This window comes from Sus scrofa, chromosome 1 (assembly GCF_000003025.6).
Source record: "Sus scrofa isolate TJ Tabasco breed Duroc chromosome 1, Sscrofa11.1, whole genome shotgun sequence".
NCBI lineage: Eukaryota > Metazoa > Chordata > Mammalia > Artiodactyla > Suidae > Sus > Sus scrofa.
The window spans coordinates 82,654,493-82,679,828 of NC_010443.5; the positions used below are offsets into that span (position 1 = coordinate 82,654,493).

General features: G+C 39.8%; 1 protein-coding gene across 30 annotated transcripts in view; it reads left to right on the top strand.

Moving 5' to 3' along the window:
* Positions 1-25,336, top strand: part of SNAP91 (synaptosome associated protein 91) — a 157,655-nt gene that overhangs the window by 113,495 nt on the left and 18,824 nt on the right. For 10 of the 30 annotated variants that reach the window (XM_021091681.1, XM_005659405.3, XM_021091696.1 and 7 more), the window contains 10 exons: positions 646-660; positions 806-973; positions 8,329-8,436; positions 9,071-9,334; positions 9,578-9,655; positions 9,816-9,887; positions 10,295-10,378; positions 12,017-12,100; positions 20,559-20,693; positions 22,232-22,381. In XM_021091681.1, the coding sequence (XP_020947340.1) occupies positions 646-660; positions 806-973; positions 8,329-8,436; positions 9,071-9,334; positions 9,578-9,655; positions 9,816-9,887; positions 10,295-10,378; positions 12,017-12,100; positions 20,559-20,693; positions 22,232-22,381 (1,158 nt within the window). The remainder of the gene's footprint in view (positions 1-645; positions 661-805; positions 974-8,328; positions 8,437-9,070; positions 9,335-9,577; positions 9,656-9,815; positions 9,888-10,294; positions 10,379-12,016; positions 12,101-20,558; positions 20,694-22,231; positions 22,382-25,336) is intronic. The other 20 variants (XM_021091713.1, XM_021091722.1, XM_013992794.2 and 17 more) reach the window with 10 other exon arrangements.

The following is a 25,336-nucleotide window of genomic DNA, read 5'->3' on the forward strand; positions in this document are numbered from 1 at the left end:
GCCTCTATTCATGCTCTGGTATTCTGCACTGAAGCAACACATCAAATAAAGAGGATCGATACAGTTTCTTCAGAATTGACAATTATAGTATCATGAAATCAGCCAATGCAGATGAAATGGTAAATCTGGAGTTCCCATCATGGCACAGCAGACATGAATCTGACTAGGAACCATGAGGTTGCAGGTTTGATCCCTGGCCTCGCTCAGTGGGTTAAGGATCTGGCCGGCGTTACCGTGAGCTATAGTGTAGGTCGCAAACACGGCTCCGATCTGGTGTTGCTGTGGCTGTGGGGGCAACCCTAAAAAAAGACCAAAAAGACAAAAAAGAAGTGGTAAATCTGATAAGAAATAAATTGAGTTTGTCAAAGTTGTTTAGACCTAACTTAAGGTAAATCTCTTGATCACCCTTGCTCTCAGTTTTCCCATCTGTGAAATTAGAAATTTAGAGGATGCCTAAGGTCCCTTCCAGCTCACAAGTTCCATCTTAATAATAGGTAATATACTTATTTTTTAGTTAAAAATGGTCCAGCAAGGTATAGAAAGCTAAAATTTCCTCAGTGTCTCACCCTGCTTGGCCATTGGTGTAGCTGTAAGTTTCAGCTTGATCTCTTATTTCTTCATATGCTGGCACATGGACATCGGTAGACCTTTTGGGAGAGGGTGAGTAAAACTTTATTTGTAAACTTCTCTTTTGAGAGACTACTTTATCTTAAATAACTGTCCTTACATTGATCATTTGGAGCCTGGTATATCTTTTGTCCTTTGCTTTTCTCCTCTTCCATTTGCTGTCTCTGGTGCAACATAGATTCTCTGGCTGCAATTTCCTCTGTTCCCTCTGAGGCACAGATTTCAGATCCATTTGCACCAGAACCTGCTCCTCCTACTACAACTGCTGAAACTGCCACTGCTTCAGCTTCTGCCTCAACTACTACAACTGTTACTGCTGTCACGGCCGACGTGGATCTCTTTGGAGGTTAGTCAGCCACATCACTATCCCTTTATTTCCCCTCCAGGATTGCTAACATTACCATAGAGTTAAGGGGTGTAAGTTTTTTTTTTTTTTTACATTCTATAACAGCAAGGCAGAGTGTTTAAGTACTTTTTAAATGTTTATTCATACATATTTATTTTCACTCAATTTGTCAACTTCACATTCACTTAACTTTAGTGGTTTTACAGCAGAGGTGCAATGCTTTGGAACTATTTGATTTTCTCTTCTTTGCAAAGTTAAGATTTAAGGTGCTATTGGAACTCCTGTCCTATATATGCTTCAGCCCTGCAGTATCTGTGTGTCATACACAGGTCTTATCATATTTAGAATTGGCTTTGGGGATTTTTTTTTAGATTTGAACTAGCTGAGAGTATAAAAATATTAAGGGAATATGGGAGGGGAAGTCCTGGCCTAAGTTACTTCTTAAGATTTAGGACAAAAAATCATCTAAGAATAGTTCAGATGTAGAGGTCTCTGAAAAGAGTTTAAGGATATGCTCATTTTTGCAACTTTAAATGTTGTTCTATCCAAGCAAAAACTTGAATTATCTTTGGCTTTGGAACTTTGAGGCATCATTTGGGTCAGCACTTGCGATGCTGATTGAAAACAGGTTTAGATCAGACTTTGAAATGATTGTCTGAAAGCATTTTCTCCATGCAAATGTAAATTCTGACATAGAGTGGATTTACAGCTGTAGGCTTCAGTCAGATATCCTAGACTCAGCCAATATCATATGCCTGGACCTGATGAATCATCAGAAAGCAGTTCATTTACATCTTCCCATCTGAGTGATACTAAGTCCAAACCTGGAGAAGTGCTCATTTCAAATGCATACATCAAATGCCGTTATAGTCATCATAGTTTTGTGTTTCTTCATTAAAATATAACATCTGTCCTGGGGCATTTTGAGAATATGGTAAAGAAATTGGCAGAGACAGACAATGAGGGGCAGGGGCCGGAAAGATTTGGTGGGATCTGATGGAGATAAAAGATTCCCCTGGGAACATACACTTACCTGCTGTCACAAAGTACTGTGATCCATGCCATGCCCCAATCTCCAAAGTTGGCCAACATTGTTTAAGATAAAGAATGTAGAATGTATAGCTTGACACAGCATTGTTGCCCCTGTTTCATGCAAGGAATTTGCTGCTGCCTTGCTGCACTGTCCCTTTATAAAAAAAAAAAAAAAAAAAAAAAAAAGTGGGGGAAGGGATTCGCAAACTCTTGAATCATTTATTATAGTCACCTTCTAAAGAAAGTTAGTTTTTCGGTTATGCCTTTGTAGCTTTTGTGACCAGAAATTAAAGTATTAGCTTAAATTTATAAAATCAGGAGTTCCCTGGTAGTCCAGTGGGTTAAGGATACACCAGGAGTTCCCGTCGTGGCGCAGTGGTTAACGAATCCGACTAGGAACCATGAGGTTGCGGGTTCGGTCCCTGCCCTTGCTCAGTGGGTTAACGATCTGGCGTTGCCGTGAGCTGTGGTGTAGATTGCAGACGCGGCTCAGATCCTGCGTTGCTGTGGCTCTGGCGTAGGCCGGTGGCTACAGCTCCGATTCGACCCCTAGCCTGGGAACCTCCATATGCCGCGGAAGCAGCCCAAAGAAATAGCAAAAAGACAAAAAAAAAAAAAAAAAAAAGGATACACCATTGTCACTACTGTGGCTTAGGTCACTGCTATGGCTCAGGTTTGATCCCTGGCCCCAGAACTTCTGCTTGCCATGAGTGCAGCCATAAATAAATAAATTTATAAAATCAATTTCATCACCCTCTCCTCCCCTCCCCCATTATTGGTCTTCAGAATGAATGGTTTCTCAAAGGCTTATGTTAGCAGAAAAATTCAAAGTACAGACAGAATGGATCACAGTTTTGTATGTAAACATTTCTTTACCTTTAGCTATTTAGATTTTTCTTTTTCATTCTGCTTTAAGGAGCTTAATTGCCTCTAAGAAATCAATCAATTGCATTTTGCTTCTCTCATGGTTCTCTACAGCCTAAGATATTTCTTTGAAATAGTCTTTGTGCCATTATGCTGTTTGTGTTGATCTTTTATTACTGCTTTGACAACATTCATCAAGCAGAAGAAACTGTATGTTTGGAAATATTTTCATGATGTCATTCTTTCTACCCTGAAATACAAATTGAAAAGGTCAGTACTGGAGGAAATCATATAACTTAATGCCAAAGAATGGGGGCTATCCTTGAATTTCACTGATATCTTTTCTAGTCATCTGGCTGGAGGCTGAGTAAAGATGAATACATCTGTAAATCTCATCACAGTTATTTTTGCTAATCTGTATAAGTTTGTAAACTCCTGGCCTCTGATAGCTGTAAAATCTCTGTCCTTTATGTTCAGAAGTTACTCTGTGTCACTGCCTGTTTTGTAGTTTTCAATGATATTCCCTAATTTCTTTCATGTTCTTTATAGATTTATAAGGAATCATCTAGAGGTAGGATTTTAAATTAAAACTTGAACTAAAATCTCTTTGGACATGTTGTGCAACCAGTTTTTATTAGAACTTTTAAATAATAAGAGCAGCAGTGCTTATGTCTACATGACTTTAAAATATGCCCTTTTGAGGTTTTATTTAGCATTATTAAGTAGGTCTCTTTAGAAATAAGGTTAATGAACTTTAATTTCTGAAAAATAGCTAAATGCTTAATTTCATGAAAACAAAATAATGAAAACATTAAAATTTTCTTTGTTAGTCTTGTATTTTCATTACAGATTTGAAAAATATGAAATGTCTGTTATTTTAAAATATCCACATTGATACCCACATAGCGTGTTAGTTCACTTCAATGTAAGTAATTTTAAAAGTATTTTAGAAACATTATATTTACTAAATGCTTTATTTTCTAAAGGGAACTGTTATTAAAGTATAGTTGATTTACAATGTTGTGCCAATTTCTGCTGTACAGCAAAGTGGCTCAGTCATATATATATATGTGTATATATATATATATATATATATATATATACACATATACATACGCATTTTTTTATATTATTCTCCATCACAGTCTATCCAAGGAGATTGGATATAGTTCCTAAAGGGAACTTTTAAGAAATAAAATCTGCCTTCCGTGGCCAGGCAGAACAGGTCGGCAAGGCAGTGTTTTTCTTTAAAATGTTAGTAAAACAGATACTGATAAAGATAAAACTCAAAATCCTTAAAAACATTGTTTTTCATTTATGTAAACTGTACTAACAGCAGCACATTGGTTTGTAACAACACTGTTTTTCTAAGAAGTTCAATGCTAAATTGATGCTAATTACTTTACCCATTCATCAGGGTGCCCCTTCAGTCAATGTGCCAATTTGTAAGCACACGTCCCTGAGGATGGTAGGCTATGAGCACAGAATCAGGTGGCTAGAAAACCAAAGAACTTGTATGGCCAACCTGACTTTATTTGTTTGAGTTGGATAACACACTAAGTTAATCAGCCTTCCTTAAAATTGATATGTAAATATAAGCACTCCCAACTAGATGTCGTGTGAGAGTCTTATAATCTGGGGCCTTTGAGGAAGAAAATGAGCCTGAACAGTTTGACCCTTGGGCTGTTGAGAATGATTGAAACCCTTGTGTCCAGCATGTGATTTAAAGATGGCGTGTGTGGCTGGAGAAGATGGGGAGGGTAGGTAAGAATGGGAAGACAATAGCATTTAGAAAACTTCACAAAGGTAGTCAGTCACAGGATACAAGGTTAGGAGGTTCTTCCTAGATTGCCAGAAGGGAGAGAAGGCCAATCTGTGGCAAGGTCAAGAGACTGGTTTGCTGGGTAGGGCTGGACTGAGTCCCTAATTGTAGAAAAGCAAGGACCTGCCTCCACAGGAGATGGCACTGGTTGGTAATGGGCAGAATGCAGATGGGACCCACAAATGGGTAACAGGAGAAAGAGAGCTGGGTTGGAGATTGTTTTAGCTGTCAGTGCTAGAAGGATAATTCTGCATCAATGATGACAGAGAATTGAGAAGATAAATTTTGTTGTTTTTTTTATAAAACAACATCAAAATTGTATTATTATCTCTCACAGTCCTAGGGCCTACTGGGCTCAGCAAGACTGTTCTTTCTTAAGGTCCCTTTCATGGCTAGTCAGTGGCTGGGGCTGGGATTACCCACAGTCTCACTCACTCACCTCTCCATCTCTCCTGGGCTGTAAGACCGAATGGCCGGTGGTTGGAGCAGCTGGTGCACCTTTGTTTAAGGGAAGTTTTAACAGAAGTAGATAAGTTTATAATGTATAAGTAACAAGAGAAGCGTTAAAAGGAGATGAGATGTCTTGCTGACAGGGGAGGGGAAAAAACAACCACCTCTTTTAAAGATAAAGCATATATATGGGTTTCACCTATTTACACAGAAGTGATAATTAAAGAAGCCAGTCACAAATACTTGTTTGAATTCTAGCACTGACATAACTGGTGCTTATGCCATAGAAAAATGCAGCACAGTTCATGTCAGTAGAGTGGTCAAACATGCACACCTCACTCAAGCACCTTACAGCCAAATGCTGACCTCGCCACCTGCTGGACCTTGGTCAAGACTTGCACCTGCTCAGACTTTACAAGTTTCCATTCTGTCATCTACAAAGTGGAGGGAGATAATAGAACCTATGTTACAAGAGGGCTGTAGGAATTAAATTTAATAGCGCAGAGTTCCTGCTGTGGCGCAGTGAATCAAGAATCCAGCTGCAGAGGCTCTGGTTGCTGCAGAGGTTCGGGTTCAATCCCTGGCCCAGCACAGTGGGTTGAAGGACCTGACATTTCTGCAGCTGTGGAATACATTGCAGCTGTGGTGTACATTGCAGCTGTGGCTTGGATTCAGTCCCTGTCTTGGGAACTTCCATATGCTGCAGGTGCAGCCACAAAAAAAAATTTAACAACGCAAATAGAATATTTACACAGTGACTCACATGTAGATACAGAATAGTGACTGCTATTGCTACTTCTTCTACTTCTAATATTAACTTCAGTTCCAGATTTTCTAAGAATAAAAAAGACCTGTCTTGTGCCCTCACACAAGTAACGCTTTTCTTGTTACTTATACATTATGAACTTATCTACTCCTGTTAAAACTTCCCTTAAACAAAGGAGTACCAGCTTTTCCAGCCACTGGCCATTCGGTCTTATAGCCCAGGAACATCCATATGCTACAAAGTGTTCTGCCCAAGCTCAGTGCTTTCATGTTGGCCACTAAGTCCTCTGAGATAGTATCCTTAACATGGCATCTGGAGAGGCAGGGCTGCACTATCCACGGGTGTGTTTTCCCTACTTCTTTACTTTTATCTGGCCTCACACCAGACGGACCTCTACTCAGAATATCTATTCCCTCAGTGTAGCCATGGGAAGCAATCAGATCACATCAGTCTGTGATACACAGAGTTCCCGTTGTGGCTCAGCAGGTTAGGAACCCTACTAGTATCCATGAGGATGTGGGTTCAATCCCTGGCCTCGCTCAGTGAGTGGGTTAAGGATCCAGCATTGCTGCAAGCTGTGGCGCAGGTCACAAATGCGGCTCAAATCTGGCATTGCTGTGGCTGTGGTGTAGGCCAGCAGCTGCAGCTCCGATTCAGCCCTTAGCCCAGGAACATCCATATGCTACAAAGTGTGGCCCTAAAAAGAGAAGGAAAAAAAAAAATCTGTAATACATGAATAACTGCCCCATTGTTCCCTTTAAGGAATGTTTGTTTGTTTATTTTCGTAAAAGACTTTTTTAACCCAAGTGAGTCTCTTTTAAGGTTTTAATCCTCGCTTCAGGATGTTACCGTAGAGGGTCTCAGATCAGTTTGGAACCTGCTGGGTTAAGCTGAGAAACAAATGTCTTGACCGTAGGGCTTCCTGCAGCCTGATATAATGTACATCTCCGAGAAAGGGGATATACTGGGTTGTGTTTCCCAGGCATGTTTGACACTTTCTTTTTAATGGCTTGAGAAACAGCATGCTAGGGAACACCAGTAGCCATTGCAGAAGGCATATTTTAAGATGAGAGGTCTAGCAAGTAAGTGGCAGGTTTTTGCTGGTCCCCACTTTCCAGGAATTTCTTCTAAGCAAATCATATTTACTATGGCTTCATTCCTTGTGTACTTTGAAACTAAAGGAGTTGGAGTTCCCATCGTGGCGCAGTGGTTAACGAATCCGACTAGGAACCATGAGGTTGCAGGTTCGATCCCTGCCTTTGCTCAGTGGGTTAACGATCTGGTGTTGCCATGAGCTGTGGTGTAGGTTGCAGTTGCTGCTTGAATCCTGCGTTGCTGTGGCTCTGGTGTAGGCTGGCAGCTACAGCTCTGATTAGACCCCTAGCCTGGGAACCTCCATATGTCGCAGAAGCGGCCCAAGAAATGGCAAAAAGACAAAAAAAAAAAAAAAAAAAGAGAAAAGAAAAGAAAGAAAAAGAAACTAAAGGAGTTCCTCGGAAAACTGGGGATTTTGTACCATAATTTACATGGTATGTTGGCAGAAACATGTTAGAAATCTCTTGGACGCATCAGCCCATCATAGATTGGGCATTTATAAACTTGGGGCCGCCTATATGTTAATGGATCTACTGTAGGTTATTATAATCTACTCTAAAGAGTTATACACTTGTGGCCTTAAAACGTGAAAATATATTTTTAATCTGTTGAAAAGAGATTATTTTCCATATAACTAGAGCAATGCAGTATTTGAAAACAATACATTTAAGTCAAAACAGACTTAACGGTATTATCTCCCACTTTTATTTCTTTGCTTCTTTCAAACAAATCTTTGTATATGAAAATATTTTTCAAAGATAATGAAGTGTTAACTTTTATAACTATTTAGGACACCTTTCATGTTAACAGTGTAATTTTGCCTGTACTAAACTAAAACATTTAAGCTAGAATTGTTTACATTGTCATCATATATTTCATATTATTGGCATTAAGGAAGACATCCATGTTTGCTAGAAACTACTAATCAGAGACATCATGATAACATAGTATATAAGTATAACCTGGACATGAAAGATTAGTATCTTAAGTTACCCAATAAAGTAACTTTTGTGTTTTATTTTTCACATCCATTAATTTCTAACAATGCATAAAACATGCTTCTTAGAGCCCTTATACAATGAGAATCTTGTTACCTTTGGATCCTCCCAGGCCTGGGATCCAGCACTGTACCCCTTGCACGTAACCAACAAGAAAGGATGCAAAGATTTGTTCCGTGACCACCGACAGTGCATGGGCCATAAAACCGCGTTTTCAGAAATTCATGTTGTATAAGGGAGCCTTCTTCGCAATGTAACTTGGTTCTTTTACTATATTTTCTTCTCTTTTTATTCCTTTAATTTATGTTTTTTAAAACCTGCACCCCAGATGCCTTTGCAGCTTCTCCCGGGGAGGCCCCTGCAGCATCCGAAGGGGCCGCCGCAGCAGCTCCCCCAGCCCCTGTAGCAGCGGCACTTGATGCATGTTCAGGAAATGGTGGGTTTTGAGTCCTGAGCCCGTCTGTTGTTGTTCTGTCCTGATGTGAAACTCCCGTAGTTAGATCTGGCCCTGTGTTGCTCGAATTTGACTTTCTTCTGAGCCAAAAATATCATTCATCAGAACTGAATAAAGAATGCCGGCACTTAAAACATTAAGAAAACAAAGGGCATACTTATCAAAATTGACAATTTCTCAAGATTGACAATTTTTGTCAGTGCAAGTATGCTCTCTTAATGTTTTCTTTTTTCCCTCCAATGCTATATTGTACTCCTGTGACACTGACTTCAGATCAATTCGCATGTTTTAATGAATTTTCCAAAGCTACCAGATTGACCAGATTAAGTAAGGTTTTGAAGACTAACCACCTGTGATCCTAGACTATAGGCTAACCTACCAGTACTTTGAAGTCTTAACTTGTATACCTACTAAATTTTCTTTTCTTCTTTGAAAAAATATCCTAATCACTGACCCCCACTCCTAGAGTAGCCCTTCAACCCAAGCAGCCTAGTGCCTAGCTAGTGTGTGAAACCTATGAATATTTGTCAGGCGTCTCTAACCTGTAGTTCTGACGCCTTTCTCTTATCTGTTTCCTTACTGATGCTGTGTGTGTCTCCACTTTCCTTTCCACAAGACCCCTTTGCCCCATCTGAAGGTAGTGCAGAGGCTGCGCCCGAGCTGGACCTCTTTGCCATGAAGCCACCCGAGACCACTGTGCCTGTAGTTACCCCTACAGCTAGCGCAGCCCCTCCGGTTCCCGCCACCGCTCCTTCTCCTGCTCCCGCCGTTGCAGCTGCCACGACCGCTGCCGCCACCGCCACAGCCACCACCGCCACCGCCACCACCTCTGCCACCACCACCACCACCACCGCTCCTCCTGCTCTAGATATCTTTGGTGGTAATTTTTTTTGTCGTTGTTGTTGTCACTGAACTCTTTCCATCCGGTGGATCGCATTCTGGTCCTTGTGATGTTGCACATGCAACTGTGACTGCATGAATACCGTGTCATTAAATGGTTCTCCAGCAACCATTCGCAGCTTGTGTCAGAACTCTCCAAAGTGCTCATGCACCACTGGAAAGTGATGCTGTTCTCAGGCCGGTTTGTTCAGTTGAGTAAAGGCATGTATGTTCTTGGTCTTAGATTTATTTGAGTCTGCTCCTGAAGTCGCTGCAGCGCCCAAGCCAGATGCTGCTCCTAGCATAGACCTGTTTGGGACAGGTAATGCCACAGCCACCTTTTCTTTACATTCCTCTGCCTAGATGTTTTCATTATTAAGCTCTTTGTCCTCACCTGTGCTAATGCCTTTGTTAGATTTGTGACTCTGATTTCAGCTTTCTACTCACTTCTGCTTGGTTTTGGTTTGTTTCACTTTTGGAAGATGCTTTCTCCTCACCACCACAAGGGGCCTCTCCTGTGCCTGAGAGTTCTCTCACTGCTGACCTCTTATCCGGTGAGTGCTTTTGCCAAGGTCAAGGCTTCAGACATGGCTTATGGGGGTTACGCATGGAGAAGCGGATGGAGAAACATGTGGGTGTGTCTTGAGTTCTTTCACATTCAAAATTCACTTTTAAAAACTCTCATTTTTTTGGTCCATCAGCAACTGATGAGGGATTTCAAATCTATGGCCAGTGAAAAGACAAAACTCTTTCACACTAAAACCTCTGACCTCAAGAAGTCACATTTTATTTCCTTTCAGGAAGCATGTATTTTAAAATCCATTTGCTTTTCCCTAACTGTTAAGAGTGTCTGCAGTCTTCCGGCTGTTAAACATGAAATCTCAGAAAGCCGTCTTTCAAGGTTCGTGGTTTCCTTTTCCTTTGGGTGACACAGTTTTTCCTGTTCTGTGCTTCACTGCAGTGGATGCATTTGTCGCACCATCTCCTGCAACCACTGCCTCGCCAGCAAAGGTGGATTCTTCAGGTGTGATAGATCTTTTTGGGGGTGCGTATCTCTCCTCCGTCAACACTTATAGATCTTTTTTTATTCCTTAGAATGGTCTTTAGATCTATTTCATTATGTTTCACTTTTATCCTTTGGACTCTGTGAAGTTATTTCCATCTTCTCAATGTAAACTTAATGTTTTTATGATTTTTTTTCATTTTTTTTCACCATCATCTGTATCCTCATTAGTTCATCATAACTTTTAGTGCATGTCCTAACAAAACCAGACCACTTTTCATGTGAAGTCTTTGTGTTTTTAACTTTCTATTCATCCAAATGTGAAATTAACGAATTGCAATTTCCTTCTACACAGTTCTATTAGGATCCTGATCTGTTGGCTGAATCAGTGTTTCTGAATTTTTAAAGCAATATAAACACAGATAATTCAGAATGGAAAACAAATAAGCCAGTCAAAACTGAAAGCATAAGCTCTAGATGTCATACATTATTCCATAGGGTTTATTTATTCTGAGTTTAGTGTTTCTGAAACCCTCCTGAGAATTGAAAGATGTTTCGCTGATTGAAGTGCATTTTCCTTTTTTTGTATGTTATCTGAAGACAGGCAGATGTGCTGAATGAACTCTTGAGCCACTCATTTGGATGACACATTCAAAGTCTTCTGTCGGCAGTAAATTTATAGGGAAAAGCCCAAGTTTGAAGGGATTTCTTCATGACTATACATAAATGTGTATGCCATGGGCTAAGGTACCGTCCTTAACAAGTTAAACCCACGTTGAGTACCTGTGGTACCTGGAAACATCATGGCATGTGCCATGACAGGTACAAAAGATGTTACAGTCTGTGCCATTCAGGGGCTCGAAACTTGTGGCAAAGAAGCACTTAACTTTCTGCGTTCCTGCTGTGGCATGCCGAGGTTGGTGGCATCTCTGCAACGCTGGGACATAGGTTCAATCCCTGGCCCAGTACAGTGGGTTAAGGATCTAATGTTGCCGCAGCTGTGGCATAGATCACAATGCAGCTGGGATCTGATTCCTGGCCCAGGAACTTCCATGTGCCTCGGGGCAGCTAAAAATTGGGGAAAAAAGGAAAAGAAAACTTTGACAGGTACAAGTAGGGCTGCTATTGCTTCAATTACTTGTTAATTTGTTTACATTTAATAGAGTTCTAGGTGGGAAGATTTTTTTATATTACCGATTTAGCCCCAAAGTTTTATTCTTTAAAAAAAAAAAAAAAAGAATTTTTAAAAATATTCTAGGAGTTCCCGTTGTGGCTCAGTGGAAACAAATCTGACTAGCATCCATGAGGATGCAGGTTCGATCCCTGGCCTCGCTCAGTGGGTTAAGGATATGGCGTTGCTGTGAGCTGTGGTGTAGGTCACAGATGTGGCTCAGATCCCATGTTGCTGTGGCTGTGGTGTAGGCCAGGAGCGACAGCTCCGATTGGACCCCTAGCCTAGGAACCTCCATATGCTGAGGGTATGGGCCTAAAAAAAAAAATTCTAGAGCTCTTTCTTTGAGAGCATAAACTGTCCCCTCAGTCATTTCACATGTCCACAGGAGACAAGCTTACCACACAGAGTGTCATGTCTGTGCATTTCTCCACAGAACTCTTACCTTACTTTGTGTACTTACTGTTCACACTCTTTTACTTTTTTGCTGCATAATGGATAATGGGTAGATGCATTTGGAAGTAGTGCTTCTGAACCCCAACCTGCACCTCAGGCTGCTTCTAGCTCATCAGCATCGGCCGATCTACTAGCCGGTAATTAATTAAATTAAAATAAAATGGTGTTTTGTGAGAGTTACCTTTGGATATATTTTTATAAGTAACAGATACCATGTAAATTTCAAGGTGCATGTTTTCTTTCGCTTTTTAGACATGAGAAACAAGACATCGTATAATAGAAGGTTGCTTATTACGCAGGATTTTACGAACTTAGTCTCAAAATCACAGCTGTGCACAAGCCACTCCTGTGGCTCCTTGGATGCTTTTAAAATGCCTTACTTTCAGTTAGCACATTTCTTTTTGTTTATTAAAGAGGTAATATGCTAATGTGGCAGTTTTGTATCTTGTATTCCCTATGCCCAACCTTTTTTTTAAAAAAAAAAAAGGAATTTGTGGGAAAATGTATCATGATGTTTAACAGCTGGTTCTGTAATATGTGAATACTCTAAGACAAACTGGTGTGGGTTTCCACCATTGAATTGGAGCTACTGATACCATGCCTCTGTTTTAACTAGCTGATCATTTTTCTACCTGAAAACCCCTGGAGTGAGCAGGGGCCACCAAGTGGAGAAGATTGGCACAAGATGCCAAGGATTATTGCTTATTGCCAGAAGGAGATGTGTAGAATAAAAGGAAATATTTCAAGGTCTCAAGGATAGTAAAAGCCAGCGAATAATTTTCCTTGGAAGCAAAGCACAGCATGCTTAATGATGGCCAGACATATTATTATTATTCATTTATTTATTTTTATTTTATTTATTTTATTATTATTATTATTTTTACAGGAAAAGCATGTGCCAAGTGCCATATCCCCATAGTAAGTTTCAGGTTCAAGTTACTTGTCAAACTCACCAGACTCTGCTGCTTTACTGCACTGTGACCTGGCATAGAAAGGTACCTGACAGGAGGTGCAGTGGTGGCATCGCAGAGGCGTCAGACCCTCAGAGGCAGCTCTGATGCCCTCCCCCCGTTCCCCCCCAGTCACCACAAGGAGTGCATTTGGTCATAAGCTTGCCAAGGGGCTGATGAAAGAGTGACTCATGTCTGCAAGGAAGTCTCTGTGTCTAAAGTCTCAGCTTAAATTCCCTGCTAGCCCTGTGGCCCTTGATGTCATTTAGTGACTAGTTCTCATTTTTTAGCATAAAGAATGATCCTGACACCAGAACAGCAGGCTAAGGAACATTCATTCTTGGATCAGTGATAACTCGTGACCTCATTAAAGGACGCTCATGTGCTTTCTGAGTTATTGGAAGTTTGTCATGAGGCCACATCTTTCCTCCAGAGTCTAGAGGGGGTCCTCACAGCCCCACTTCTTTACCCTTTTCTTCCATCAGTTATTCAGACCAGCTGTTTATCGGTCTTCCTGGGGCAGTAGTATTTCTTTGTTGTCTTCCTCATTCTCCCCAGAGTACCCTGGTTAAGCATGACACTCTTGTTTGCTGAATCATGACACTCTTGTTTGCTGAATCCACTTCATTCCGGTGACTGCCAGCTGGTCTTTTCCCCAGTGGTGAAGAGCCAGGGTTCTACTATGATGTTGCTGTGGACTTTGGAAGCTGCAACCATAAGAGGCAATGTACTTAATACAAACCACAGCTAGTTACTGGGGGAACAAATACTGCCTTGCCTGGCTTTTCTCCTGTCCTCGGTAGTTTTCATAACAGCTTCAAGTTAGTCACAGTACCTTTCATGCACTTACTTAACCAGTCAGCTTAATTCAGGTTTTCAAGGGTCAGCAGTGGGATTTTAGCAGGCCCCAGAAAAAGCCTATTTGGGGGAAATGACCTTGTCAGTTTTAAAATGAGGTGGTTGATCATAAACTCTGGCTTTGAAATTACCATTAAGGTTGAGATGGCACATGAAATCAAATGTCCCAGCTTTTTGCAGAATTCTAAGATGCCTTTCTCTCTCTCTGGGCAGCTCCCTGCTCTGCCACAGACCCCAGAGAGGGATTTTAAGTCTCTCAGACAGGAGGCTGCCAGAGTGGTCAGCCACCATTGTCCAAAACCAGTGCTGCAAAGCCTCCATGTCTTCTCAATGTCCCCAATCCATATGGCCTCTCTGCTTCCAGGGCTAGAACCTGAGATACTGTTTCCAAAAGAACCAAAGACACTAGGAATGAGGGATGAGAGGCCGTGTGGGAGAAGGCACTGCTCCCTTCCAGTGCCAAGACAGATGTCATCTGTGACAGCTGAAAGATTTGATCCTGGGAGACGAGACAGATCTAAACACACCCACACCCATCAGGAAGGGTGCTGTCACCCACTGTCTCGTGTTCCGCTTGGTCTGTGGGTGGGTTCCATGGAAGAAATACACAAAAAGGACGAGTCAGGCCCCTTCACCAGAAGCAAGCTTAGATAACTCAGTTGTGTTGTGCATCCTGAAATCATAGTGAAATGGGCTAGAGAAGAGGAGAAACTTAGCATGAAAGTGACATTGACCCAGATGTTAATGATGGTCCCTTCCCTCTTTCCCACTGCATCTTCCTGTGACTGTTTCAGTCACAGGAAAGGTATCTTTGTATACTTGTTTCCTATTTAAATAAATTAATTTTTAATATAAATGGATTTTAAGGGCTAGTTTGCTTTCCAAACATTTCTTATATTTTAATTTGCACATATCCGAGGGTCTGATGTACTTGGCCTGAGGCCAAATATTCTTTCATCTTACATCCTGGCATAAGACATTTTAAATTACTTCTAATTTCTCTAGGTCTCAGTTATTGGGGCCAATTTTTCATGCTTCTTTCTGGTTTGGCTTACAGAAATACATTTTTAATACTTGTTCAAATAACCAAACAGTAAGAAGTCATGTTTTCACTGAAGAATATCATGGACCATTAATATAATTTTATCTTAAGAACTTTAGCAACTTTCCTAGCCCCCAAAACAAACAGAAACCCTGCAAATAAATATAATATAAAATCCGAGTCATATTTATATATGTAGTCTAGCTGATAGAGGCTTTTTCTGAGTTTTCACGTTGCCTAGACATTTTGATTTCATGAATATCAGTGGTAGGACACAAATTCAGGGCCCTGTGTTAGGGTAATTTGCAGTGAAGCTTAACACTTGGGTTGTACTTGTGTGTGTCTAAGGGGAGAGATCAACTAAGTCCACAGGCTGTTGAAATGAAGAGGAACACTATTTTAAAAGATAAATTAGCCTAATCATAGATAACAAGGATGTCCACAACTGTGACTTGGTTCAAAGTAGGAATTTGAACCAAAAAAAAAAAAAAAAAAAAGAGTTCCCATTGTGACTCCGTGGGTTAAGAACCCAACATAGTCTCTGTGAGGATGCAGGTTCAATCCCTGGCCTCACTCAGTGGATTAAAGATCTGGCATTGCTGCAAGCTGCAGTATAGATCACAGATGCAGCTTGGATCCTGCATTGCCATGGCTATGGTACAGGCCAGCAGCTGGAGCTCCCATTCAAGCCCTAGCCTTGGAACTTCATATGCTACAGGTGCCGTACTAAAAAAAAAAAGAGATAGAGAGAGAGGAAGTTTTATTTTGTGAATCTCTAGACTCTTGTCCTGTTGGCTTTTAGCAATAAGACTATTGTGAAAGAGTAAAAGGAAAATAAGACATAGATGTAATAATGTGAATTTTAGACTGTCCAAAAGTAATGTTAGTTGGTGGACTGAGGACTCTTACCCCTTACCTGGCTAGGATTAGATTATTTTTTCTCAGAGGAAATCAATTTACATGTAAATAACAAGGGAAATGCAATAAATATACAGTGTAATTAAATGTTAAAATAATTTTTAGAGATTTTTAAACCAAAAATTAAGAATTATGTGAAAATCGGGGAGAAAACACTGTTATAGATTGGCTTGTAATTTAAAACTAGAAAACATAGACTAAATGGATAGTCTCTTAACAATGGGCATAGCTCTAATAAAGACTTACTATCATCCTAAAAAGTTACTTCTTCAACTGTCAAATGATACCAATTCCAGAATTGAACTGGGCAGGAAATATCATCTTAGTCACCCTCTACCCCTTGAGTAAAAATGTTAGGTTCTGTTTGGTACACTTAGTGTCGTGAAACTAGAGAAAATTCTAGAAAAGGCCACCATGTGGCCTAGGAGGACAAACTAAAAGAAAAAGCTTCTCCAAGTCATTGAGATTACTGGTGGGCTGCAGATATCACCCATCTACTCAGACAGAGGCTGGCTGAAAATTTGAGAATTAAATTTATAACAAATAAGAGGAAATGTACTTTCACAGCATGAAAAGTAAAGCTGTCAAGCTCCCTTCATATACCAGCTGAAAATAACAGAGGTTTGAAAGAGGCAGATTGCTGGATGACAATGTAAACATGGATTGTTAAGGGAGGTAGGTATGTTCAAGGATAAACATTACTTCTCAGGTGGACATGGAACAGGAAAACCATGTTTTTCCATAATAAGCGCAATTCTGGGGCGACTGTACCATAAGCTGCCAGTGTAGGAATGTGCCTCTTCCTATCTTTAATTCCAAAGGTAGGAAAAAAGAGGGGACTGCCTTAGGAGGCGCTTCCTAATTTTACATTCTCTTTTAACCACTTGACACGGATGGCTTTTTAGCAGAGCCCCAAAAGTCTTTGAATTAATTTAAAATATAAAAATTTTCAGTGTGGAAAAAAATAACGGTTTCCACTAAATGGAAAGGTCTGTCGAGGACCTTCCATCCATGGTGGGGATAGGAGATGGTCTGAACAATGTCAGACAGAAGGCTCTTAGGCTGTTATTCCTGGAAATATTGACTCTCTCAGATTAATCGTAGCAAATGGAATTAATAAGTGTACCACTGAGAATAATGCAAATGGCGGCAGCTTTAACATAATAGAGCAGAAGTGAGTGTGGGAGAGTACCTGTGGGAGTGTATTTATCTACCAGCAGTTTTAACATTGCCTCTCTCACCCCAAGTGATATGATATGTTATATACACAGCGACTGTCAGTTTGGATATGTCTGTCTTAATAGAATTTTATTAAGTGTGTAGGCTGTTCCCCTGTAAAAGATACATTCATAAGACTAATCAATCATCTGTGATAAGAGGCAGTGTGTCTGTGCATGATTGAGCACATGAAGATAGCTGGGAATGCAATCCACCTGCAAGATGTCCTGAAGCCTAGTGAATATGATTATTTTCAATAACACAGAACACCTTTCTTAATATAATTTAGAGCCATAGAGAAAATTTGTGGCTAGGCTTCCCTTATGACTTACCTCTATTCCAGGGCTCTAAAACTTTTCACTTTATATGAGGAGTTCCTTAAACTCCTTATTCATGGCTATAGTTTTCCAGTTTAGCTCCTGACTTAGAGTATAGCAACAGATTTTCCTTCTTCAACATACTCAGTTGGTTATTTGATATCACTTTGTAGCTTTTTGACTAGTCTGGGTGTGTGAGGGCACCTGCTTCATAAGAAATGAGCATCATGGGTGGGGGGGAAGCCATCTTTCCAGATCCCTGTAACGCTTATAAATCTATCAGAAGGGGACAACTCTGGCGTCACTGCTGACTGTGGGAAAGAAGCCAGGTAGTATTGCCATGAAGAACCAATGCTCTGAAAGATTTCTTTGTGGAATCCTGGCTCTGCATGTGCCCTCATTTGACCTTAGACAAAATTATTTAACCTCTCTGGCCTGTTTCCTCATCTGTGAAACTTCCTACCATTGTTATGAGGCTTAAATGAGCTAATATATGTTTTAGGTTGAACAGTATAAAATTGTGATTCTTGTAGGACCCGAATGGTCAAACTTTGGCAGTTTATGTGGTTCCTATGGTTCAGCCTCAAAAAATGCTCAGAACCATGTCTGGCACTTGGTGAGCCTCATGCCTATTTTGGATTTACCTTCATTTTTTTAGAGAAGGCCGTAATTTTTTTCATTGAATAGTATTTTTTATTCACCTATGGAAATGGTCTGTTACCTTATGAAACTTGGTAGCACTGAGCAGATGAACCTTGGCTAAATGCACACATTTTTCTCTTTCTGTTACTGAATCTTGGTAGGTGTGTTAACTTCTATTTGTATCTTTTCTAGCTATGGAAAGATGTGACTGAGACGCTTCTAAGTCCCTTTCCAACACTAATATGCTATGATTCTAAAATAAATTGCCTCTTCTTGAAGTTCTGTGGTGGCTCAGTGGATTGTCACTGCTGGTGTTGTCACTGCTGTGGCTCAGGTCACTGCTGTAGCGTGAGTTCGATCCCCGGCCTGAGAACTTCTGCATGCCACAGGCATGGCCAAAAAATTATTTATTTAATTAAATTAATTTCCTCTTCTTGACCAAGTTGTATGAAACTGAGAGGCAAGTACAGCTGTTTCCATATTCACTTGTAACGAAGAGAACCATACCCTAGAAAAATTGCTTAAATTAACAACGGCTAACCGTATTCCAACTTGAAGCATAGGATGTTTCCAAAAACCACCATTAACTCAACTACCAGTCTCCTTAAAACCAAAAATGGTCATTTCCTCAAAAACAATTGCAGTTAGCCTATCTTTGCTTCATAATGATATTAGTTCTTAAAGAAGATCTGTATAATGTCTTATGTTCATTTAGCAAGGTTACATGATCCTTATGTCATTCAGATACTACTAAAACCATTTCAGGTAGTCACCATGAACTCTAAAGACCATCTACTAATAGGTGACAATTTTCCAAATTACAGGTTTTTTTCATACAAGGAAAGCCCAAGCCTAAGCCCATGTCACTATCAATTTCCAGGAACAACATGACTTTCTGATTAGAAAATAGTAATGGGAGAATGTCAGTGGAAGTCATTTTCAAAATTATAAATTGGTATCTATGAAGTGTAAGCTTAAGAATTTTTGAAAGAATATTTTTTTGAAAGCAGCTTGCGAAGAAGAAAAGATGTATGGCCAGATTAGAAAGGTATATATGCATATATGTGTATATATATATTTATATGTGTGTGTGTGTGTGTATGTATATACACACATACATATATAGACACCTTTTTTACTGAGCATAACAGAAGACTTTCGGGAAATTCCCACTTTGGCACAGTGGGCAAAAATCCTACTGCAGGGCCTCAGGTTGCTGTGGAGGCATGGATTCGATCTCCACCTGGTACAGCGGGTTAAAGGATCTGAGGTTGTCACAGCTATGGCGTAGATCACAGCTGCAGCTCAGCAGCTCAGATTCAGTCCCTGGCCCAGAAACTTCCATATGCCACAAGTGCAGCCATATTGAAAAAAAAAAAAAAAAGACTTCTGGTAGTAATATGTTTTTGATGATAGAATATTATCAAATGTCTTATTAAGGTATCACCTCCTTCCCAGACTGCGTATTTTTGTGCGGAAGGAATACAGAATGAGCTCTGCTTCTGCTTCTGTTGATTGAGAGCAGTAATTTGCTTCCAGACTTCAAAAAATAACTGTTTAATTTGAGGTCTGGTTACTTTACAATAGTCTTTGATTTCTCCTCACCATTCAGTAAACATTAATTCAGTGTTTAGGCATCTTGCTGAATATTAGTGGAAAAGATGAAAAAATAAGACAGTTTCTGATACCAAAAAGCCATCCCCAGGGTGGAGGTTTGGGATGGGAATAAAGTGTGATGGGGGTGGAGTGGAGAGATGTCCCAGATGCTGAGAACACAGAGGCAGAGCACGTAACTCATGTGTAGTGGGTGTGAGAAGGGTGGGGGTGACTGTGGCTGGTAGCAGTGGGTGGCAATATAAGGCAAGGACGCCCTCCCAGAGTTGGCATTTGACTGACTATGAGGTCAGGATGGGGAGGGAGCCAGTGTCAGGTGAGCTTGTTTGCTATACAAAGGAATCTGCCCTATATGAATCTGAAAGTGATAGGCAGCCAGTGAAGGATTTGAGAGAAGTAGCATTTTCCACTACAAAATATCTAGTCTCTAGAGACTGGATTGAAGGTGGTACCGATTAGAGACAGGAAGCCCCCTTAGTGATCATTTAAGAATCCTGAGAGCTGTGTTGGGGGAACCTAAACTTAGCAGTAGCAGCAATAAGACTGGACCATACATGATAGGTATTAAGGAGGATTTGATGGAAGAGTACATGGGTATTTTTTTGATTTACATTTTATTGTTACACTGAGCCAATGTGTACAACTAAGCATTTTCTAGCTACCTGTGATTTGAAAGAAAAAATTTCATATAATGAGAGTAATTATCTGAACTTTAACCCTAAGGAGACCTTTTTAGCTTTTGGACTCCATTATGTAACTATAGATTAGCTTGCCACAGGTTCCCTGAATAGGGTGTGTAGTCTCATGTGCTATCTTATTTACAATTAAATGAAATCTCTCATTGATACATGAGAAATTTCCAGACACTGGGAAAAAATTTTTTTTAAACTAACTTCCTGGGTTTCATTGACTACATGTATCTATATGTATTCAGTTCCTTTTTGGTCTTCTATTAGTTTTTCTGACCCTGTTTTTATGGCCTTTACTTACCTTTAGTTGTCCCTGCTTATATTTTTCTGGAACTGTTTTTTCCCAGGATTTGGGGGTTCTTTCATGGCCCCTTCTCCATCACCAGCGACTCCAGCTCAGAATAACCTGCTACAGCCCAATTTTGAGGCAGCTTTTGGAACAACGCCTTCAACTTCTAGCAGCAGTTCCTTTGATCCATCAGGTGAGGCAGTGATTTTCAAACATTCTTTTTATTTGTTTCGGTTATAAAATACACCACCTAAGGTTAGTGTGATGTCAGGAAATTATAAGCAGGGATTGAGTGATGTCCTGGATTTAAAACTGTTCAATAAATCTCTCACTCTGTAGCTTAAGTAAATATTTTCCCTACATTTTGGTAGCTTTAAGAATAGCCTGTAGCCCCTTTTTGTGTTTGTTTTTAATTTTTAGCAGAAATTGAACCTAACATGCACACCATCTCTTTGCATGAGCTTTATGCACATGGTTTGGAGAAAGTTAAGGGGAAAACAAATCCTTTGTGCTAAATCTTTGTGCAGTATCTCAGTGTGGACACTCTCACTGCTGTTGCTTACGCCCTCTGAAGCTTGCTTGGCCCTCGGTTTTATGAAGTTGACACAAACAGTATTCTTTGCCTGCCTTTAACCTTTCATCCTACTGTCATTTTGTTTGTATTCTCTTCCATTCTACTCTTCCCATGCTGGTCCTTACTACAAATTTTCAATTGGTGAGTTCTTGGCAATTAAATGTGTTTCAGAAACACCCTAAGTATATCCTTTGCCTGACAATTTGGTTGCTTCCATTGCCAGTGCTAGTTGAATGCTGTCCTTTTTTCAGGTTAGAATTATTGTAGAGTGGTATTTATGGTAAATATGCATAGTTTTGGGATAAAAGTTAACAGCCATGAAATTCTTGACATAGATATCAGCAATAACTTTTGCACAAATCCTACGAGCCTGCATTTTGAATGGTCTTTCTGTATTCCAGGAACTAAACAAGTGGTCATTTCTTATATGGTGCTCAGGAGCCATCAATAATGGCATGATTCCTGATACTTAAAATAGTGTTTACTGGAACTCTGCCCTTAGAGTTAGAACCAAAAGTAAATACTATAATGAGAAGAAGAAAAATCAAACTTTTTACTTCTACAATATGGTCAGCTGTTTTCCAGATACTAAATACTAGGTACTGACCATTAGACTAGGTTTTATTCCAGCAGTGATTTCATAGGAACTAGGAGGAGTCAGCCTTTCTTTCTCATCTAAGAATTGTTTTACAAGAAAGCATTGTAACTACTGCATGATGAGTTCCTCTGCAGAGCAAGCAATATAATAAAGGTGTGACATATACTGTCTAATTTTCAAAACAAATCTATGCGGTAGTGGTACTCTCCTCATTGACAGATGAGAAAACTAAAGCTCAGACAGTCACTTTTTCAAAGTCACACATTAATGAGGCATGCAGCTGAATTTGAGCCCAATTCTGATTTCAAAATCTGTACTCTTTCCTGTTCACTACAGATTTTTTTCCATCTTTGTTCATGATCATTAGTATTTCCATACTTTGTGAGTAGGCATAGGTAGAGGTGATCTTCTTGGTGTGATAGTCATTAAAAGTATGAAAGAAATGCCTTCTTTTATAAGAGTGTACATGACCTTGTTCCCCTCATTTTTCAAAAGACAGTTTCTCTTTAATTTGGCATATTTTTTAAATTATTCTGAACCTGGTCTATTTGATTTCCAGTGTTTGATGGTCTAGGTGATCTTCTGATGCCAACCATGGCACCAGCCGGGCAGCCTGCACCCATCTCAATGGTACCTCCCAGTCCTGCAATGGCAGCAAGTAAAGCCCTCGGGAGCGATCTTGACTCATCTCTTGCCAGCTTAGTAGGCAGTGAGTAATGTGATTTTAACCGAATCATAAGTGAATTTTTTCTCTATATTTTCATACGTATTGTTCCTAGAGTCACTTATAGGTGAGTATTATGCCAAGGAGTGGACAGAAATTCTTTGTGCTTTACCCAATATGTGCCTTGGAGGGCACATATTCACTATGCCATTGTCTCCTGAGCAGCACCCCTGCCACTTTTAATCTGAATGATCAAAGGTGTAATTAGAGAGCATATATAAGTATGAAACCAAGTGTATTGTGTTTAACAAGTACTTACTTTTTTATTTCACTTGGAAATAACATAGAGTAACTTCAATGCAGTATATTTGCAAAATATCCAAGTTAGTTTCAGTTATTCATTCAACAAATACTGATTGAGTACCAGGCAATCTTCCAGGCTCTAGTGATAAATCAGTGAACAAAACAGGTATAAATTCCTGTTTTTATGGTCCTTGGGAAGGACAGTGACAAGCATTAAACCTTTTCAGGTAAAGTCTCAGTATGTTAGTTGACAAGTGCCATGGAGTAAAAAACAGAACAGGCAAGGAGGGATTGTGAGTGCTACCAAGTGGGAGTTCTATAGAGTAGGCCTTACTGAGAAGGTAAAGTTTGAACAAAGATTTGAAGGTAGAGGATTGAGCCATATGGACATCTGAAGGAGAATATTTGCAGGCAATGGAGATAACCAGTGCAAAGGCACTGGGGCAGAAGATTGTCTGGCATATCCAGGAGACTAGTGGCTGGAGCTGGGCAAGGAAAGGGCAGCCTCTATAAAGATTGGCCTTTCTTGCAGTTCCCACTGTGGTGCTGCAGAAACAAATCTCACTAGTATCCATGAGGATGCACGTTCGATCCCTGATCTTGCTCAATGGGTTAAGGATCCAGCATTGGCACAACCTGTGGTGTAGGTTGCAGACATGGCTCAGATCTGCCATTGCTGTGGCTGTGGTGTAGACTGGCGGCTACAGTTCCTATTCTGTCCCTAGCCTGGGGATTTCCATATGCTGCAAGTGTAGCCCTAAAAAACAAACAAACAAAAAGTATTGGCCTTTCTTTTACTCTGAATTTAAATTTTTTATTAAGGTTAATGGGTTTCCCATCGCAGATACCTTTCTTTCATTTAATCAAGGCTGTATCAAAAAGTTTAGCAGGCCACTGAGGCAGACTGTTTTTCCTATGCAATATTCTGTGGACATACTTTTGTTTCCCATTCATCGCTCTTGATCTGAACATTCATGAAAATGCTTTGATGCCCATAGAGAGATTATTTGAATATTTCTCCCTGCTTTAGAATTTCGTCTTACTGATGGATAATCTGCAGTAATAACTGCCTCTTCTGACTGCCCAGATCCTCTTTCAGAAATAAAGATTTTGTACTTTCAGCTGCCAAGAGTGCCACCAGCTCGCAGCCCTCAGGTGGCAACACCTTTGAGAATTATCTCACTGAAGAAAGTGGACCCACTCCAGAAATAGCCAGACAATCTCGAGAAAGAACAAATTTGAAGTAGTCGTATTTTGCCACATCAAAACTTCTATGGAGTTACAGTAATCAGGCCAATGATATTGGCCTAAGGATAGAAAGAGAGACCAATAGAAGAGAATGAAGAGCTCAGAAATAAACCTCACATACATTGTCAAATAACTTTTGCAAGGATTTCAGGACCATGCAAAGTGGGAAAAGACAATTTTTTCAAAAACTGTGCCAAGATAACTGGATAAGCACATGCAAACAAATGAAGTTCGATGTCTTCCTTATACCATCCACAAAAATCAATTCAAAAATGAATCAGAGATCTAAGTATGAGAGATAAATCTGTAAAACTCCTAGGACAAAAACTGAGTGTAAATCTTTATGACCTTGAAGAAGGCAGTGGCTTCTTAGATATAATACTGAAAATATGAGCAGTGTTCCCATTGTGGCGCAACAGTAACAAACCTGACAAATATTTATGAAGACTCGGGTTTGATCCCTGGCCCCACTCAGTGGGTTAAGAATCCGACGTTGCTTTGAGCTGTGGTATAGGTCACAGACAGAGCTCGGATCCCACATTGCTGTGGCTGTGGTGTCGGCTGGCAGATGCAACTCCAACCCCTAACCTGGGAACTTCCATATAGTGTGGATGCAGCCCTAAAAAGAAAAAAGAAAAGAAAAGAAAAGAAAGAAAAAAGAAAAGAAAATACATGCAAAGAAAAAATGAATTAATAAAAATTCATCAAAAATAAAAACATCAGCATTACAAATTGATTCCACCAAGAAAGTGAAAAAATAACTCACAGAATGGGAGAAAATATTTCCAAATCATATATATCTTAAGGAATTATATCTGTAATATGTAAAGAACTCTTACAGTTCAATAATAAAAAGTAATATAAAAGTATTAAAATTCAGTAAAATGATAAAAGTAATTTAAAAATCAAAAATATTAAAATATATTCCAAAACTGAAAAAAATGTTCTCTACCTACTCCCTATCATTATTTCAGCTTGCTTTTTTATGGAAATTGATAAACTGAACTTAAGATTTATACAGAAATGCAAGGAAGCCAGAATAAGCCAAAACATCTTGAATAAAGAAGAATCATTTTGGTAGACTCACACTTCACGATTTCGAAACTTACCAGAAAGCTACAGCAATTAAGATGAATGGTACTGCATGGGGATAGGTAGGAATATATAATAATGGATAGAGTAACAGTCTAGAAGTAAACTTATATACCTATGGTCAAATGATTTTCAGCAAGGGTTCCAGGACAATTCAGTGAGAAAAGAGGGAAAGAATTGTCTTTTCAACAAATGGTGCTGGGACAAGTGGATATTGACAGGCAGAAATTTGAAATAAAGAATCCTTATTTACCCCAAAATAATTAATTCAAAATGGATCATAGAACTAAATGTAGGGTCAAAACTATGAATTTTTTTTTTTTTTTTTTGGCTGTACCCTCAAGATATGGAAGTTCT